General features: G+C 44.8%; 1 protein-coding gene across 3 annotated transcripts in view; it reads right to left on the bottom strand.

Moving 5' to 3' along the window:
* The window catches only part of LOC138165359 (FAS-associated factor 1), a 419204-nt gene that overhangs the window by 38040 nt on the left and 364125 nt on the right, over nucleotides 1-17039 (bottom strand). For 2 of the 3 annotated variants that reach the window (XM_069093610.1, XM_069093611.1), the window contains exons 17-18: nucleotides 15830-15907; nucleotides 9775-9990 (exon numbers count right to left, since the gene is read on the bottom strand). In XM_069093610.1, coding sequence (XP_068949711.1) covers nucleotides 9775-9990; nucleotides 15830-15907 — 294 coding nt within the window. The remainder of the gene's footprint in view (nucleotides 1-9774; nucleotides 9991-15829; nucleotides 15908-17039) is intronic. The other variant, XM_069093612.1, reaches the window with a different exon arrangement.

The raw sequence follows: 17039 nt of genomic DNA, 5'->3' as shown, positions 1-17039 counted from the left end.
GCAGGTATTCTTTTTTTTTTTTGAGGGGGGAAGGCAGGGCAATTGGAGTTAAGTGACTTGCCCAAGATCACACGGCTAAGTGTTAAGTGTCTGAGGCTGGAGTTGAACTCAGGTCCTCCTGACTCCAAGGCTGGTGCTCTATTCACTGCGCCACCTAGTCGCCCCTAGACATACTCATTATGGACTGATGTCCTAGCATTTGCTTTCTTAGCAGTCTCAGGGCTGTAGATGCCATTTGCCTGTAACACCTGATGGTTTAAACAGTGCTTGTCATAAATGATCTCCTTTGCGCCTCACAGCAACACGATGAGGCAGGTATGATAGATATTCCTGTCCCTATCATAGAGATGAGGAAACTGGCTTAGACAGATGACAGACTTGTCCAGGGTCACACGGCTCAAGTGGGATTTGAATTTATAGATTCCTGACTAGGAGTAACAGGAATATAAAACAAATATTCAATGTACTTTTGAGTATTTGCAAGAGTAGAGACCACACCTGGAACAGAGAAGCAGATAAAAATCTCCTCAACATTAAATTTAATTCTCTAGAAAATGAGATTTTGGAATAATAGTGGGGGTGGAGCCAAGATGGCGGAGTAGAAGCATGACCTTCCCACAGCTCCAGCTTCCACCCTCCCCAATCCATGTAAAAAGGGGACTCTAAACAAAGTTTGGAGCTGCAGAACCCACAAAATGACACAGAGAAGCTAACCTCCCGCTGAGGACAGCCCGGCAGGCCAGCAGGAATCGGCCAGCGCAGTGCTCTGGGAGCCGAGCCCAGCACCACTCTGAGGCTTTAGCCCCAGGGCGGGCCTGACCAGCCGCCAGCCCAAGGGACTCCAGATCAGCAGCAGCTGTGGCTGTTTCCAGATTTATCAATACATAGATGCGAAGGACAAGGTGAGAGGCCAGTGCAGTCTGGACTTTGGGACCCAGTAAGTGGGAGTGTGTGGCTTTTACCCCCGGGGCGAGAAACCGCTGAGACACCAGCACAGCCTGCCAGCGCCACGTGGCGGCTTCATCTCCTGGCCTGCAGAGTGTAGGGGGACCAAGCACCAGTCTGAGGGGTAATCGCTCTTGCTTTAACCTGCTTGGATCTGGATTGCAGTCTAGGGTGGAGGTCCTGGGGTGTGTGTCCAGCTTGCCAGAGCATGTGGAGACCTCAGAGAGGGCACCCACATAATACCTCCGGCAGCTTAGAAAACCCCAGCGTTTGGGACGAAAGTTCCCCTGTCTGGTGGCAGAGTCCTACTGTGGCAAAAAGCCCAAGTGACTGAGGGGCAACATGACCAGGCAAAGGAAACAAAGCAGACAGAAGATTCCAACATTACACTCCTATTTTGGGGACAAAAAGGAGCAAAGCATGGAACAGGAGAAAGACAGTGAAGTCAGAACTCCTGCACCAAAAGCTTCAAAGGAAAATACAAGCTGGTTATAGGCCATAGAGGACCTTAAGAAGCAGATAAGAGAAGTGGAGGAAAAATTGGGAAGAGAAATGAGAACAATGCAAGAAAATTATGAAATGAGAGTCAATGGCCTGACTGAAGAAAATAATACCTTAAAAAACAGACTGACTCAAATGGCAAAGGAGGCTCAAAAAGGCAATGAGGAGAAGAATTCCTTAAAAAGTCGAATTTGCCAGATGGAAAAAGAATCTCAAAAGCTCACTGAGGAGAATCATTGATTCAGAATTAGATTGGAGCAAATGGAAGCTAATGACTTTATGAGAAATCAAGATGCTGTTAAACAGATCCAAACAAATGAAAGAATAGAAGGCAATGTGAAATATCTCATGGGAAAAACCACTGACCTGGAAAATAGATCCAGGAGAGATAATTTAAAAATTATTGGACTACCTGAAAGCCATGACCAAAGTAAGAACCTAGAAAGCATCCTCCAGGAAGTTCTCAAAGAAAACTGCCCTGATGTTTTAGAACGAGAGGGCAAAATAGAGGTTGAAAGAATCCACCGATTACCTCCTGAAAAAGATCCCAAAAAGAAAACTCCTAGGAATATTATAGCCAGGTTCTGGAATTCCCAGATTAAGGAGAGAATATTACAAGCAGCCAGGAAGAAACAATTTGAATATTGTAGAAACACAATCAGGATAACCCAGGATCTGGCAGCTTCTATACTGAGGGATCGAAGGGCTTGTAATGTGATATTCTGGAGGTCAAGGGAGCTGGGATTAAAACCAAGAGTCACCTACCCAGCAAAACTGAGTATCATGTTTCAGGGGAAAATATGGTCATTCAGTGGAATAGAGGACTTTCAAGCATTCTTGCTGAAAAAACCAGAGTTGAATAGAAAATTTGACATTCAGATACAAGAAGCAAGAGAAGCATGAGAAGGTAAACAGGGAAAAGAAATCATAAGGAACTTATCAAAGTTGAACTATTAACATTCCTACATGGAAAGACGATAATTGTAACTTACGAAACTTTTCTCAGTAGTTGAAGGGATTAGAAATATATATATATATATACATATATATATGTCTTTATATGAGGGTATGCGGGCATATGAATACATATGTGAATGTGTGTATATATGTTTACAGGTATACATAGATAGAGGTCACAGGACCAATTTAACAGAAAGGGATGATACTTAAAAGGTGAAATTAAGAGGTGAGAGGAATATAATGAGAGGAGATGGGGAGAGACAGATTGGGGCAAACTATCTCATACAGAAGAGGCAAGGGAAAATGGTTACAATGGAGGGGAAGAATAGGAAGGCAAAAGGGAATGGGTCAACCTTATTCCTATTGAATCTGGCTTGAGGAGGGAGGGAAATACACACTAAATAGGGGATCTCACCCTCCAGGAGAATAGGGAGGGAAGGGGATGAGAGGGGGGATGATGGAAGGGAGGGCAGGCTGGGGGGGGAGGGAAGTTAATAATCAAGGGAAAGTTTCAGACAAAAATGGTAGGGACCTAACAGAGATAGAAGAGATTAAGAAGAGGTGGCAAGAATACACAGAAAACCATGCAAGATAGAGTGAAACACCCCAGATAAGCATGATGACATGATTACTGATCTAGAGCCAGACATCCTGGAGAATGAAGTCGAGTGGGCCCAGCAAAGGAGGAGGTATCAGCAGTAGTGGGAGCTGCTGACCCAGGTGCACATCCTCCAGAAATGCTCGTAGATGTGAGAGGAGGGAAGGGATGGGATGAGTGCTTTCCCATCCAGCACTGGGGGTGGGGTACTGTCTGGGGTGATGTTCATGGAAGGAAGGCTGACACCAAGATGGCACCAACATTTCAAACTGAGGCTTCAAACCATAAGCTGAGGCTTCTGGTTTAGAGAAGAAGCCTTAGGAAAGAGAGACCCCTCCTTTCTCCAAGAAGACACGTCATGCTCAAACAACTACAATAAGTGTCACCGGAGCAAGGATGATGTCGCCTTGTTCTGCTATCTCCCAAAGAGCACTCTGCACGGAACACCTGATACCAGTCCTTCTGTGAGAGAGAGCTTCTACGTTTCAGTAAAAAGGCATATGGTGAGGAGCTATTGCGAGGCTCAGCCATAGTCCTAACTGAGAAGACAGTATTTTCAGCTATGTTTTTCAATGGCCTGCTGGTTTGGCTGTAACTTAAGATGACTTTTCCAAATTAGATACTAATCCCGCAGCCACAGATGGTGATTACAAAACAGCCCTGTGGAAACTCTAGCAGCTCTGTAGGGAGGGATGGACCACCATTTACCTGGCATCTTGCTCTGTTCACCGAGATGTGACTGTGAATAGTATTGCCCCATGGATACAAGTCTGTGTCAGGCTGTAGAGCAGTGGTGTCACACTCCAAGACAAATGGGTCTATTAATCGTGCATAAAGATCCTTCCTGGCTGCACGCCAACTTAGACAATCACAAATGAACATTATCCATATTCTATTGTATTCTTATTTTGTTAAGTATTTTCCAATTACATTTAATCATTTAAATCTGTGTGGCTGCACTCTACACTGGCCCACAGGCTCAGTATTTGACACCTCTGCTCTAGGCAGCGCTTCTTAAACTGTGGGTCACAAACATATGGGGTCATAAAAACTTGGCAACAGTAAAAGGTTTCTGAATGCATAACGACCAAAATTAATTAAAAATCAAATGTGTAATGAATTCGAGGTGTTTCTGGCAGCGCCTGCCCTTCTACATGGTGTACTGGGTAACTTCACTGCAGCCTTGGTTCTGAACACAAAGCATGTGCATTTTGCCCTGTGCATGCCCTCAGGCCACACAAGGCAACAAATGTTGCCTAGAAAAGGGGTCACGAGTGGAAAAAGTTTAAAAAGCCCTGCTCTAAAGTACCCTTGACCATATAGCATCTCAGAGGTGGACAGGATGTTTAGGTCATCTGGGCCAACCATTACCTGAAAAAGAAACCTTTTAATACTCCTGATAAGTGGTCATCCAGCTTCTCCTTGAAGACCTCCAGTAATGGGGGGCTCACTATCTGTAAAAGCTGCCTATTCTCCTTTTGGATAGTGTGGATTTTAAAGAAGTTTTTCCTTATGTCAAATTTAAATATGCCTCTATGCAGCTTTTCACCTAGCTCTGTCCTGTGGGTCAAAGAGAATAAAGCCAATTTCTCTCCTGTGTAATACTTTTTCAAATACCTGAAGACAGATATCATTCATGTTCCCCTAAGGCTTCTGTCCTCCAGGATAAACACAGCTAGCTTCTTCAACTTATCCTTCTATGAAATGGTCACCAATCTCCCCCCTATCCTAGTTGGCCTCAGTGAATACACCCAATTTGTCAATGGACTTCCTAAAATGTAATAGCCCTAACTGGATAATTTAGACATAGTCTGACAAAGGCAAAGGGCAATGGGGTTATCATTACCCTAGGCCTCTCTTAATACAGATTAAGGTCATCTAAGTTTTATGAGTGGGGAGACACGTCACACTGTGAACTCAGAATGAGCTCAAGGTTCACTCAGACCCCAGATCCTTTTCACACAAACTATTTTCTAGTCATGTTCTTCCTATCCTGTACGTAGGCAGCTGTTTTTTGTTTTTTTTTACTTAATAGTATTTGATTCCCCCCCATCCCCCCATTAAATATACAAGGGGTTTTTTTTTTTGTTATTTTTTTGCTTTTTGGAGGGGGGAAGGCTGAGTAATTGGGTTAAGTGACTTGCCCATGGTATCATGGCTAGTAAGTGTTAAGTGTCTGAGGCTGGATTTAAACTCAGGTCCTCCTGACTACAGGGCTGATGCTCTATTCACTGCGTCTCCTAGCTGCTCCTAAAGATAATTTTTAACATTCACTTTTGTTAAGATTTTGAGTGCCAAATTTTTTTTCCCCTCCCCTCTCTTCCCCTTTCCCCAAGAAGGCATGTAATCTTGCATAGGCTATACATGTACAATCATATTAAACACATTTCCATATTAACATGTTGTAAAAGAAGAATTCGGAACAAAAGGAAAAAACACAAGAAAGAAAGAAACAAACAAGCAAGAGAAAATAATATGCTTCGATCTGCATTCAGACTCCATATTTCTTTCTCTGGATGTGGATAGCATTTTCTGACATAAGTCTTTTGGAATTGTCTTAGATCACTGCATTGCTGAGAAGAGCTAAGTCTATCAAAGCTGGTCATCGCACAATGCTGCTGTTATTGTGTACAATGTTCTCCTGGTTCTGCTCACTTCACTCAGCATCAGTTCATGTAAGTCTGTCCAGGTTTTTCTGAAATCTGCCTGTTCATCATTTCTTATAGCACAACAGTATTCCATTACATTCATGTACCACAACTTGATTCCCCAATAGATGGGCATCCCCTCAATTTCTTTGCCATCATAAAAAGAGCTGCTATAAATATTTTTGCATATGTGGGTCCTTTTCCCTTTTTTATGATCTCTTTGGGAGACAGAACTAGTAAAGGTATTGCTGGATCAAAAGGTATGTACAGTTTTATAGCCCTTTGGGCATAGTTCCAAACTGTTCTCCAGAATGGCTGGATCAGTTCACAACTGTACCAACAATACATTAGTGTTCGTTTTCCCACAACTTCTCCAACATTTATCATTTCCCTTTTTTGTCATATTAGTCAATCTGATAGGTGTGAGATGGTACCTCATAGTTTTTTTAATTTTCATCTCTCTAATCAATATTGATTTAGAGCATTTTTTCAAATGACTATAGATACTTTTAACTCCTTCAACTTAAAACTGCCTATTCATATCCTTTGACCATTTATCAGTTGGAATGACTTGCATTCTTATAAATTTGACCCAGTTCTTGACACATTTTAGAAATGAGGCCTTTATCAGAGACACTGCTGTTAAAATTATTTCCCAGCTTTCTGCTTCCCTTCTAATCTTCATTGTACTGGCTTTGTTTATGCAAAACCTTTTGAATTTAATCAAAATTATCCACTTTGCCTTTCATAATGTTCTCTATCTCTTGTTTGGTTATAAATTCTGCCCTTCTCCCTAGATCTGACAGGTAAACTATTTCTTGTTTTCTTAATTTGCTTATGGTATCACCCTTTATGTCTATATCATATGCCCATTTTGACCTTATATATATATATATACGTTATAAGATGTTGGTCTATGAGCTGTTTTTGTGACTCTAACATCTTCATATTTATTTACACCAGTCATGGGCCTGCAATTAAGGTCACCTGAAGATCAGTTCTGGCTTTCCTGGCACCTGGTTTCCTCAAAGCCAAAGCTCTGAGGGGTTGGAAACAACATCATGTTATAGACTGCAGCAGGAATTCTCACCCTGGGGACCTCAGAGTCATTTCAAGGGCTATACCAAACCCCCAACCTCTAAAAGCTACAAAATAGCATCAACTATCTCATTGAATGATGGTATGACAAATTATCACATAAACCTTCTATAGACTTAATGTTTCATATATATACGAATACATATATTATGTATATATAATCTATCATTATTTTTCAAATGCATGTAGATGCTCTGTTATAAAAAGCCAAACAAACCCAAATTTTAAAAATTTTGCAGAATTCACAGTAGTTTTATAAATTAGGAAGAAGATTTTTTATCTGGCATAACAAGAACAGTGGAAAGACTGCTGGTTTTAGAGTTAGGAGACCTGGCCTTAGAAACTCACAGGCTATAAGACCAAGGGCAAGTCACGTGACCTTTTCAGTTTCCTTATCTACAAAATGGGAATAATCACTCATATTCCCTAAAGTTTTTCCTACAAAATTCCTCCTATTTACAGAATGCTTCCTAGTTCCAAGCTCTCTCTAGGCGGGTTCATATTCATTTCATGGCCCTGCTAAGTCCCCAATTCTAAAGCTCTTCAGTGCCTTCTCATTCTCCTGAGGGCCTGATCAGTTGGCCCTGTGTAGAAGAGACACAAACACCTGACAGATTTATAACATAAATGTTTAGATATCACTCAAAGAGAAGATGAATTAAGCTACTAACGCAGGTGTACACAGGTAATCACTTCCCTGCTCACAGGGTTTTGTGCCAGAAGACACCAAGGGATCTGGTCTAACTGCTTCATCTGACAGAGGAGGTAGCTGGGGGCTAGGAACATGAGGGCCTTTTTACTGTCACACAGGTAGTGCAGAGAGGGGCTCCGATCCTAACCCAAGTCTTCTGACTGCAAATCTAGTGCTCTCTCCACACCAGGCTGCCTCCCCAAATCTGGACAATATCCTCTGGGCCTGGCCTGCAGTAAGCAACCTTCCCCAAGTCTGTCAAAACTAACACCGAGTGTGAGATTATATGTGGCAGACATTTTTCAAGACTGATAGCAGGCGGTCGCTTACTTTCGTCACATCCTTAGGACTTAGCACCAAATTCCACACATTAAGGAGACACTTGGCAATTGTTAAATTAAACTGCATCCCTGCCCCCCTTCCCCCCCCAATGAATTTATTGAAAGGGAAAGTGGAAGATACAGGCCACAGAGGGAATGCAGGGCTCTTAACCAGAGATCTAGGCTGGTGGCCCTGTCACTGCTCAGACAACCTTCCATGCCAACAGAGAAGTGACTTACTGAGTGTCACACACAAGAGGCTGGACTCAGTTGCTTCTCAGGTCCCTTCCTGATCTATGATCAACAGCTTCCCAGGACTCCTGAGTCAGATGGTCAGGTTTCTTGATTTATCTGTTTTCCTCATATCTCTTGTCTATGCAGTTACCAAGTCCTGAGCATTCCAATCAATCACTCAATGGCTCATCAAGTATTGATTAAGGGTCTCCTATCTGGCAGACACTGATAGGTGCTGGGGAAACAAAGTCAAAGATGAAGTGGCCACTACCCACACTTTCCTCCATCAGGGGAGAAAACCCAAGCACATTTGTATACACTGCTCAGAGCACAGCAGCCTTCGTCACATCCTGGTACATCCCTGTGAGGGGCCTCTTTCCTGCACTTTCACTGCCAATCACCATCAGACCCACCTGGTTATGTCCACATTAAGCATGTTGGACAAGATGATTTTTGAGGCTCCTTCTAGTTCATAATGACAGAATTCTGAGAATGGCAGCTTTTGTCAGGAGGAGGGACCCCCGGGAAATGCCTCAACACCAAACCCTTGAATTTTTCTGCTTCCCCAGATAATGGGGCCCAGTGCAGAAAACAAGCAGGCCTTCCCTTGGAGCCCTGCCAAGTTAAGCAAGTTTGGCTTTTCAAGAAGGCACAGAGGACAAAAGAGTAAGAGGACATACACCTTCACTGGCCAAGCACAAGACTCTCCCACTTTGCCTTGCGTCATGGGAATTCACAATGCCTCAGGAGCTGCAAGGACCCTGATAAGGGCCCATGCAGCCTCTGCTCAAAGACCTCCATCGGGGTCTGCAAGGACTAATGTTCCAGAAATGACAAGCAGAGGGCTATTGGAGGGGTGGTGAGGCACTTTCTAATAGGCACAGCTTTCCCCAAGGTGCTTTGCTGACAAGGTGGAGCATGTGAAGAGTCTAGGATGTCCAGTGAACAGGGGGTGAGCAGGAGGCCTGGAAACCATGTCACATGAGGACTGCTTGAAGGCACAGGGCTTCAGATGAGTCTTAGCAGTGACATGACCTTCAAAGAACTACAGGTGACAGAATCTCAGGAGTCATCTCCGAGAACTCAACTTCTCCCTCTTTACCCTCTTCTCATTTGGCTATAGAAAGAGAAGATTTACTCTGTTTAGCTCCATAGGAGGGAGCGAGGGGTTCCCCTTGGCCCTGGTCCCCAGTCATGGAGGTGGGATAACAACTTGTTAAGGATGGTGTATAAGTGATTCCTGCTTCTAGCAGTGTCTGGACCTGATGATGTTAGAGGTGACTTTCACTACAGAATTCCAGGAGCCTTGAGATTTTCCTGGTTTACTCCATGCTAGCTATCCAGCTTGTACGATGACACTCAACCAATCACTATGATCCATACAACTTGACTCTACCCTTCTTTCTGACCTGTTCTTATGGCCCAAATAAGGGGAAGATATTTTAAAAGTGGTTGCTATGTGCCAGGCACTGTGCTCAGCACTGGGGATACAAGTGAGCAGTCCCTGCCCTCAAGGAGTTTATGTCCTAGTGGAAGAAACAAGGGACTCCTGGCTTCCCTTTGATCTGCAGGGCTGGGCCACACCTGGATCCCACACTTCCTCTGACCCACAGGAAGAGACCAGAAAAAATGATTCCTATTTCCCTCTAATACACAACAGCTTGCCACCTGTCCCTTCTTTCCTGCATCTCTCTCTGAGAGTCAGATCAAAGGAGCTTCCCACCTTCCCTCTGGCCCACTGAATGTCACAAGTGTGACTTATGATTTCTTTTGACTTACATCTCTCCGAGGAAACGTGCTCAGCAACTTGAACTCATCCCAGGGAAAGCCTTTGGAGGCCACGAAGTCGAAGACAACTCGTAGCTGGCTGCTGGCCAGGAAGCGCCGCTCCAGAAACTCCCCACTGGGCGTTCGGATCCGGAGTTTGCTCACGGGCTCTGCACTCTCTTCTTTGGGCTCTGGAGGCAGAGACTGCTCCAAGGACAGCCGGATGGCCTGAGAGAAGCCAAAGGGAGGGATATGACTTCAGCATTAACAGGGAATCCTAGCAGCAGCTGTTGCCATTCACAAAAACACTGGTGCCTCACAATAGCCCAGAAGTCAGTGATAACAGGATGATCATCCCTAAGACTCAGAGCTGGCATGGCTTGGCCATGGTCACAGTTAGGAAATAATGGAATCAGGATTTGAACCCGGCTCTGTTTCCTTGGAACTGAAGGCACTCTCCACCACATCAATGAAGGGGGTTAAAAAGGAAGCAGCTTATTTCCACTCTTTCTAGAATGTCAACAATCCTGATCATGAGCTGGGTCTTGTGGCTGGGCTGTGGAACCATGTATTTTTCATTTCTTAATATTAGCCTACAAGACAACTAATTAAAATAAATCCCACCTTTATGACACTATTATGAAAGCGGTTGCTACCTGCATGGAGGGGAGAGATTTAATTGTTTGACTGAAGGGCTTAGATATTTTTGATTGAGGGGATAGTCACCAAGTACTCAGCCCCTTCCCTTTCCCAGTCAGCATTTAAGTTGTTAGTAACATTTACAAAAAACTATGGAAAATCCACTTCCTACAGGCAGAAAAATCTAAGTTGTTTAAAAATGTCCACCAATAATCATGTAAAAAAGTAGGACGAAAATAAACAGAACAAATATCAGGTGTGCATCCAAAAAGAAATGCTGAGGAAAGTACTGTGCTGTACTGGACTGGGAGTCAGGAAGCAGAGAATGTTTATAATGTCTGAGAAGATCTCAGACTGCAGAGTGCCAGCCCTATCTTACCATGTAGGATTAAAGCTGGGAAAAACCTTACGGAGTCTTGGGAAAGAAACTGTCTATCTTAGGTTGGTGTCTTCATCACTGCTATTAACTGAAGGCAAGGCCTTCAGGAGAGAGGGGTGGATCTGGAAAAGCAAACAGTTGGTCAGGAAGGTGCCGAGTGAAAAACGGACATGGCTTTCTGGACCAAAGTTAAAAGTGTAAGAATGAGAGAATCCTGGCTAGGGATGGCAGACACACAACAAAGATGGGAGCTCATCAGAATGTAACTGGGTAAACTTGCATGTCTAACCCAAACTGCTTTAAGCTAAGGAGTAAAGAGCCTATCTGTGATTATCAGGCCAGACAGCATAGGAAGTGAAGATGAGACAATAAAACTTATGACTTCATATGTCTCTGCCTACACGCCTTAACTACAGGTGACAAGGAAGGTAAAAGAAAAGCTCCTACATCATGGAGGCACATTAGACCTTCCAGATACCACAGAGACTTGGGCTCAGACCATAACAAATAGGACTGGGAGGGCACACAGTCACAGGACAGGTCAAATGCAGGACAGAGGCACACTGCAACTTGTGTTATTTTTATTTAAACTATTATTTGAGAAAGTTATTAATATCTTCTGTTTTTCCATCACTTCCATTTCCAAATATATCTCTCTTCCTTCCCCAACCCAAAGAGTCACCTTTTGAAACAGAGGATTTTTATAAAAGGAAGAAAAATGAAGTTCAGCAAAACTGCATCTGGCAAGATGCTCAGTCTACCACTTCTGCAAAGGAAGGAGTGAGGAGCATTTTTCCAACTTTTCTCTAGGGCCAAGATTCACAGGAATAATAATTACACAACCTTCAGTTTCCTTTATTTATGGTTGTAGACATACATATATACATGCATAGACATATATACACATATATGGTTGTAGTTCCGGACCTTGTTTTTTGATCCTGCTTGCTTCACTCTGCATCCATTCATCTGTCTTCTGATATTTCTCTGAATTCTTCATATTTATAATTTCTTAAAACCTTTTGATTCTGTTTCATTCTCGTATCTTAACTTATTTAGCCTTACTGCAATTAATGGTCATCTGTTTTGTTTCCAGCTTTTTTGCTAAAACTGTATATTAAAAAGCTATGCTAATGTGAGGAAATCCAGGAACCAGGAGGGGAAGAGAAATGGTTAAGAGCATTTGGGTGAAGATCACCACATTCAACTCAGCAACCACTTACCAGTGTCTGGTATTTAGCAAGTCCTCAAGAAATGCTTGTAACTGAATGCCAGAGGCTCAGGATACAAGAATACAAATATCTTTGACTTTAATGAGCTTGCATTCTGCTGCCACAATATGCAAGAAAGAAACAATCCCTATAAGGAAGGATGCTCCTAACAGGAAGCATCAGCTGGAGTGCCACGCTCAGTTCTGAGGAGCCCATTTTAGGAAAGTTCTTGAGAGACTGGAGAACATTCATGGATGGAGATCCTGCCGTATGAGAACTGGTTGAAGAAGTCATGGAGATTTATTTGAAAGATGAAAAGACTTTGGAATAGGGATGAGAACATGGGTGCTATAGTTAAGTGTTTGAAAAAAGGTCACATGCCACAGAAGTGGTAAACATTTAGTCCTGAAATCAGGAAAAGTCCTAGCTATCCAAAATTGGAATGAGTTACTCCAGGAAGGAGTGAATTTCTAGTCACTAGAGATTTTCAAGAGATAGGTTAGAAGACCATTTGTCAGTCGCACAACAAGCATTTATTAAGTGTCTACAATGTGCCAATTTACACATATATACATATATGATAAATGATAAAACAAGGCGTGCGCCCGCACACACACACACACACACACACACACACACACACATTGCCACTCATAAAATAAACTGAAGATAACCTTAAAGGGAAGGCCTTGGGGAAAAAGGGTAAGGAAGGGGAGGTGAGAGGCTGGTTGGCGGAGGATGAGACTTTGAAAGGCCTCTTGCAGAAGATGGGATTTGAGCTGAGTCTTGAAGGAAGCCAGAGAAGCCAGGAAGTGAAAATGAGGGAGGACATTCTCGGTGTGGGGGACAGCCAGAGAAAAGGCCTGGAGTCAGGGGATGGACGGTCTTGTGTGAGGAACAGCACAAAGGCCAGTGCAGCCAGACTTTAGAGTGAGTGGAAGGCACTCTTAGAGTAACATGCAAAAGCCCTGGAAAGGTGGGAAGGGCTTTAAAAGCTGAAAAGATCATTTTATATTTGATCCTAGAAGTAACAGGGAGCCACTAGGTTGCATAGGCATGTTCCAGTATGGATCACACTACATAGCATCCGAAGTTCCTTTATGTGATCCTGTCAAACACATGTCACAGATGAATGGAACCTTAGAACAGAGAACTTCAGGGCTGGGAGGGGCCTTAGAACAGGGAATGTCAGGGCTGGGAGGGGCCTTAGAGATCACCTATTCTCCCCATCTCCATTTATTAACACAGAAAGAAACTGTAGCCCTTGCAGGGGCAGGCAGATGCTGCAAGGCACACCCTAGTGGTTGGGCAGGGCCTTGTGCCATGAGTCCAGCCCAACAGTGCCCTCTGTGTAGCTGGTCTGGCCTCTTCATCAGACCCTCTCTGTCACTGTTTGGGCCCCTCTCCCTCCAGCACCTGCCTGTATGCTCTCCTTTCTGTTCTGACATTTCTCTCCAAAGTATCACACCGTTTGCCAGCCCCAGCCCCTTACACTCTAGCAGAGTGAATCTGGGCAGCTCAGCTGAGTCAGCTCCCAGGGTCTGGCGCACAGTGAGAGTCGCAGTTGCAATCCACCCCAGAAACGTGTGCAGGATGGCTAAGGGAACAAACTGCAGTCAGAGTAACCAACGACGGGCTTGACAGAAAGAGGATGCTGAGCCCACGAATGGATCAAGAGGCACGTGATTTCCAAGGCATTCTTCTGTAACACGTGCTGCAGCAAAACAGCCGCTTCCAGGAGGTCTGAGGGCACCTGAGTCCTAGTGAACCGCTTTTGTTTGACAGGGCAAATATTTTATTTCCAGTTTGAAGGACCTGCTCTAACCCGGATGCCCGCGTCCTTTTAGCCCACACTGTTGCCCATGGCTGCTTCCAGAACCCACCTACAGCCACGGGTAAATCACCACTTCCCTGAATCTTGGTTTCTTCATCTGTAAAATGGGGCTAAGCACACTTATCCTGCTAGTTACTGCGATGAAAGTACTTTGAAAGCCTCAAAGTGTTCTAGAAATGTGGGGCCTCAACTACTGGTGAATGAAAAAAATAAAAGAAAATTACTTTTTTCCAGTGGCTTTTATTGTCCTTAAAATTGCTTTTAATTTGCCTAAAGTACATTTTCGCATTGGGTACTGGAACAGGATTTTAGTAAAGGGATTATTTATTTCTTATTATCTGTGGGACCCTCCAACCAGAAAAGGGTGAGCATCTCTAGTAGCTAGCTGGTTCAAGGGTGGGATCTGTCCTGGCCCTCAGGAGCCCCGGCAGTGATTAGGGCAGTGACATTGGGACAGCCTGGCAGTAGCAAGAGAATGAGGAGAGACCTGGTGCTCTGGCTGGAATCAGAGTGATCATGCTAGGAGTAACAAGGAGGTGGTGAGGGGCGGCCAGGTAGCACAGCGAGTAAGAGCACCAGCTCCAGTGTTAAGAAGACCTGGAGATCGAATCCCAGGCTCAGACACTTAGCACCCACCCAGAAACACCTGGCCGTGTAACCTTGAGCAAGTTACTTAACCCCAATTGCTTAGGGGCGGCCAGGTGGCTCAGCGAGTAAAAGCACCAGCTCCAGTGTCGGGATGACCTGGATCAAATCCGGGCTCAGATACTCAGCACCACACCCAGAAATAACTGGTCGTGTAACCTTGAGCAAGTTACTTAACCCCTATTGCTTTAAAAAAAATAAAAACAAAAAAAACAAAAAACAAGGAGGTGGTGACTGTGGCCGGGACACCCAGCCTGCAGGAGGAAGCTCAGAAGACGCAGAGCTGTCCCCTGCAGCAGCGTACAGTGGTACCCTTGTTTGTGCATCTTAGCCCTTGGGCCTTCATTCGCTATAGGTGGGCTCTGGAAACAGCCATGGGCAACAGTGTGGGCTAAAGAGACCTGGACATCCTCAAACCAAAACTTCCTTAATCAAAAATACATCTGTGTTGGGATGGAGTCAGATTATGAGGAGCTTAAATGCCAAAAAGATGGGAGCCACTTAAGCTTCCAGAGATGATGAGGACCTAGGCTTGGGTGGTTGTAGTAGGAGCAGTGAGAAGTCTTCTCCAGCTCTTGCTTGGATTTTTGCATCAGGCTCTTAAATGGTCTCTCCTCCATACCTATCAAACTGATATTCCCAAAACATAGGGAAGGCCTCGTCACTCCCTTGCTTTGACACTTCACAGCCTGGTCCCAGATTCTCCCCCTCAGGCCAGCTATGATTCACCCATGTTGTCCTCCTTGTGACCCCTGGACACGTGTGCCTCTGCCCAGGCTGCCCCTGGGCATGGAAGGCTTTCTTTCCTGGAACCCCTGGCTCTCTTTCAGGCTCAGCTCAGGTGCTTCAAGAGGTCCCACCTGACTTCTCTAGCGTTAGGGTTCCCAGAGTTCCCAAAGAATCATTTTGTAAATAATTGGCATTTTCTTATCAGACATGTTGAATTCTTGTAGTAGAAGGTAAGCTGCTTTCTTATATCCCCAGCACCTGCATACAATAGGAGCTAAATATATTCTGCTTGACAAATCGGTTGATAAGTGGTCTCATTAGACAAAAAAGTCTACATTGAAGGTGGCTGACTCCCCTTCAACATAAAAACTATCTTGATCCGGATTTAGGGGGTGCTCAAAATAACTCCAAGTGGCGATATGTGAGGAAAAAGACAGTGAGCCCAGGGATAAAGGGGAACAAGACCGGAAAAGGAGAGCTGGAGCTGAAGGCTGGCCTGGTTTTCCAGCTGCTCCAAAGAAGAGGGTGGCCATGCTCTCTAGGGGAGCTCCCCTCTGCCCTTGCTCTGAGCCTCCCGGTCCCTGAGGCACTGCCCCCAGAGGGAGCACAACCAAGTCCCAGCGCACCTACCTCCCGCTCTTCTTCCTGTTCTTTCCGCATCTGCTCCAAGCGGGACTGTTCAGCTACCTCTCTCTCGTGGGCTTCCCTCTGTTAGGAAAAGAAACAGGAGTGCTTGCCCTGTGGTGGAAATGGGGCCGGAGGCCTCCCTGGGTCCCATGGTAGCCCAGGATCTTCACAGTCCCTCCCTTCCAGTATTCTAGGCTCCAGACACTGTTAAGAGGGATACGGTCACTGAGGCTCAAATGGGGAAGGGGTTTGCCCAAGGTCAGGAACTCTCTGACTCGGATCCCCTCCGATCTCCAGAGCCACACCAGGGCCTGGTAGCAGCTCCACATGGTCTCTGGGCCCCACATCCCCTTGTCTTAACTTGACCTGCTCCTGGTTCCAAGGGTCTCTACTATCTCACAGGAGAGCCAAGAGGCCCTTTTCCTCTCTATACCCCAACGTCCTTGTCTATTCAATAGAGAAATAGTAAAGGTTATAGCAAAGGTCAAAGGAGATGCTGGATGTAAAATGTTTTGCTGACCTTAAAGTGCTACGTAAATGCCTGTTACTAATGACTAAATGGTGCATTTCTCCAGTGGGGGCCCATGCAAAATACTACACATACATTTAGCTAAGCACTGAAGAGTCCCACAATTCTGAGCTTTTTCTTTGCCAAACTATGGCATGACCACTGTGTCTTCTTCAATTGTCCTTGTCTCCTGGGACCAGAATGTCATGAGACTTGAATGAGAAACTGGATGTAAAGTGCATTGAGACTTTTAAAGTACTTGGCCAAGTCTATGAGGATGAGGATGGAAGAGGATGGCAGCTGTGGGGAGGGGAGGAGGGCCAGTTCTATGAAGGTGGAGCTCTCTATCTCTATCCTTCCCTCCAGTGCTAGTGGCCTTCCAGGTCAAAGGCTTCGAAGGGAGCCAGGCTGACTCCTTTACAGTGATGTTGCTAGAAGTGAGTTCTACTCTACACAATGGGCTTAAAGTCCAGCACCGAATGGTAACTAAACCTGAGGCTGGTCCACAAGAAAAAGCCTGCTACCTAAGATTAGAGAGAGCAAAAGAGAAGGAGAAAGAGAGAGAGAGAGAGAGAGAGAGAGAGAGAGAGAGAGAGAGAGAGAGAGAGAGACAGAGAGAGAGAGAGAGAGAGACAGACAGACAGACAGAGAGAGACAGAGAGACAGAGAGACAGAGAGAGAGACAGACAGAGAGAGAGAGAGAGA

The sequence above is a fragment of the Petaurus breviceps genome, unplaced genomic scaffold (genome assembly GCF_028583685.1).
Source record: "Petaurus breviceps papuanus isolate PSGF00001 unplaced genomic scaffold, PetGlider_PUasm1.0 208, whole genome shotgun sequence".
Classification (NCBI taxonomy): domain Eukaryota; kingdom Metazoa; phylum Chordata; class Mammalia; order Diprotodontia; family Petauridae; genus Petaurus; species Petaurus breviceps.
Note: the sequence above shows the minus strand (reverse complement) of the source record. Positions and strands in the feature narration are given on the sequence as shown.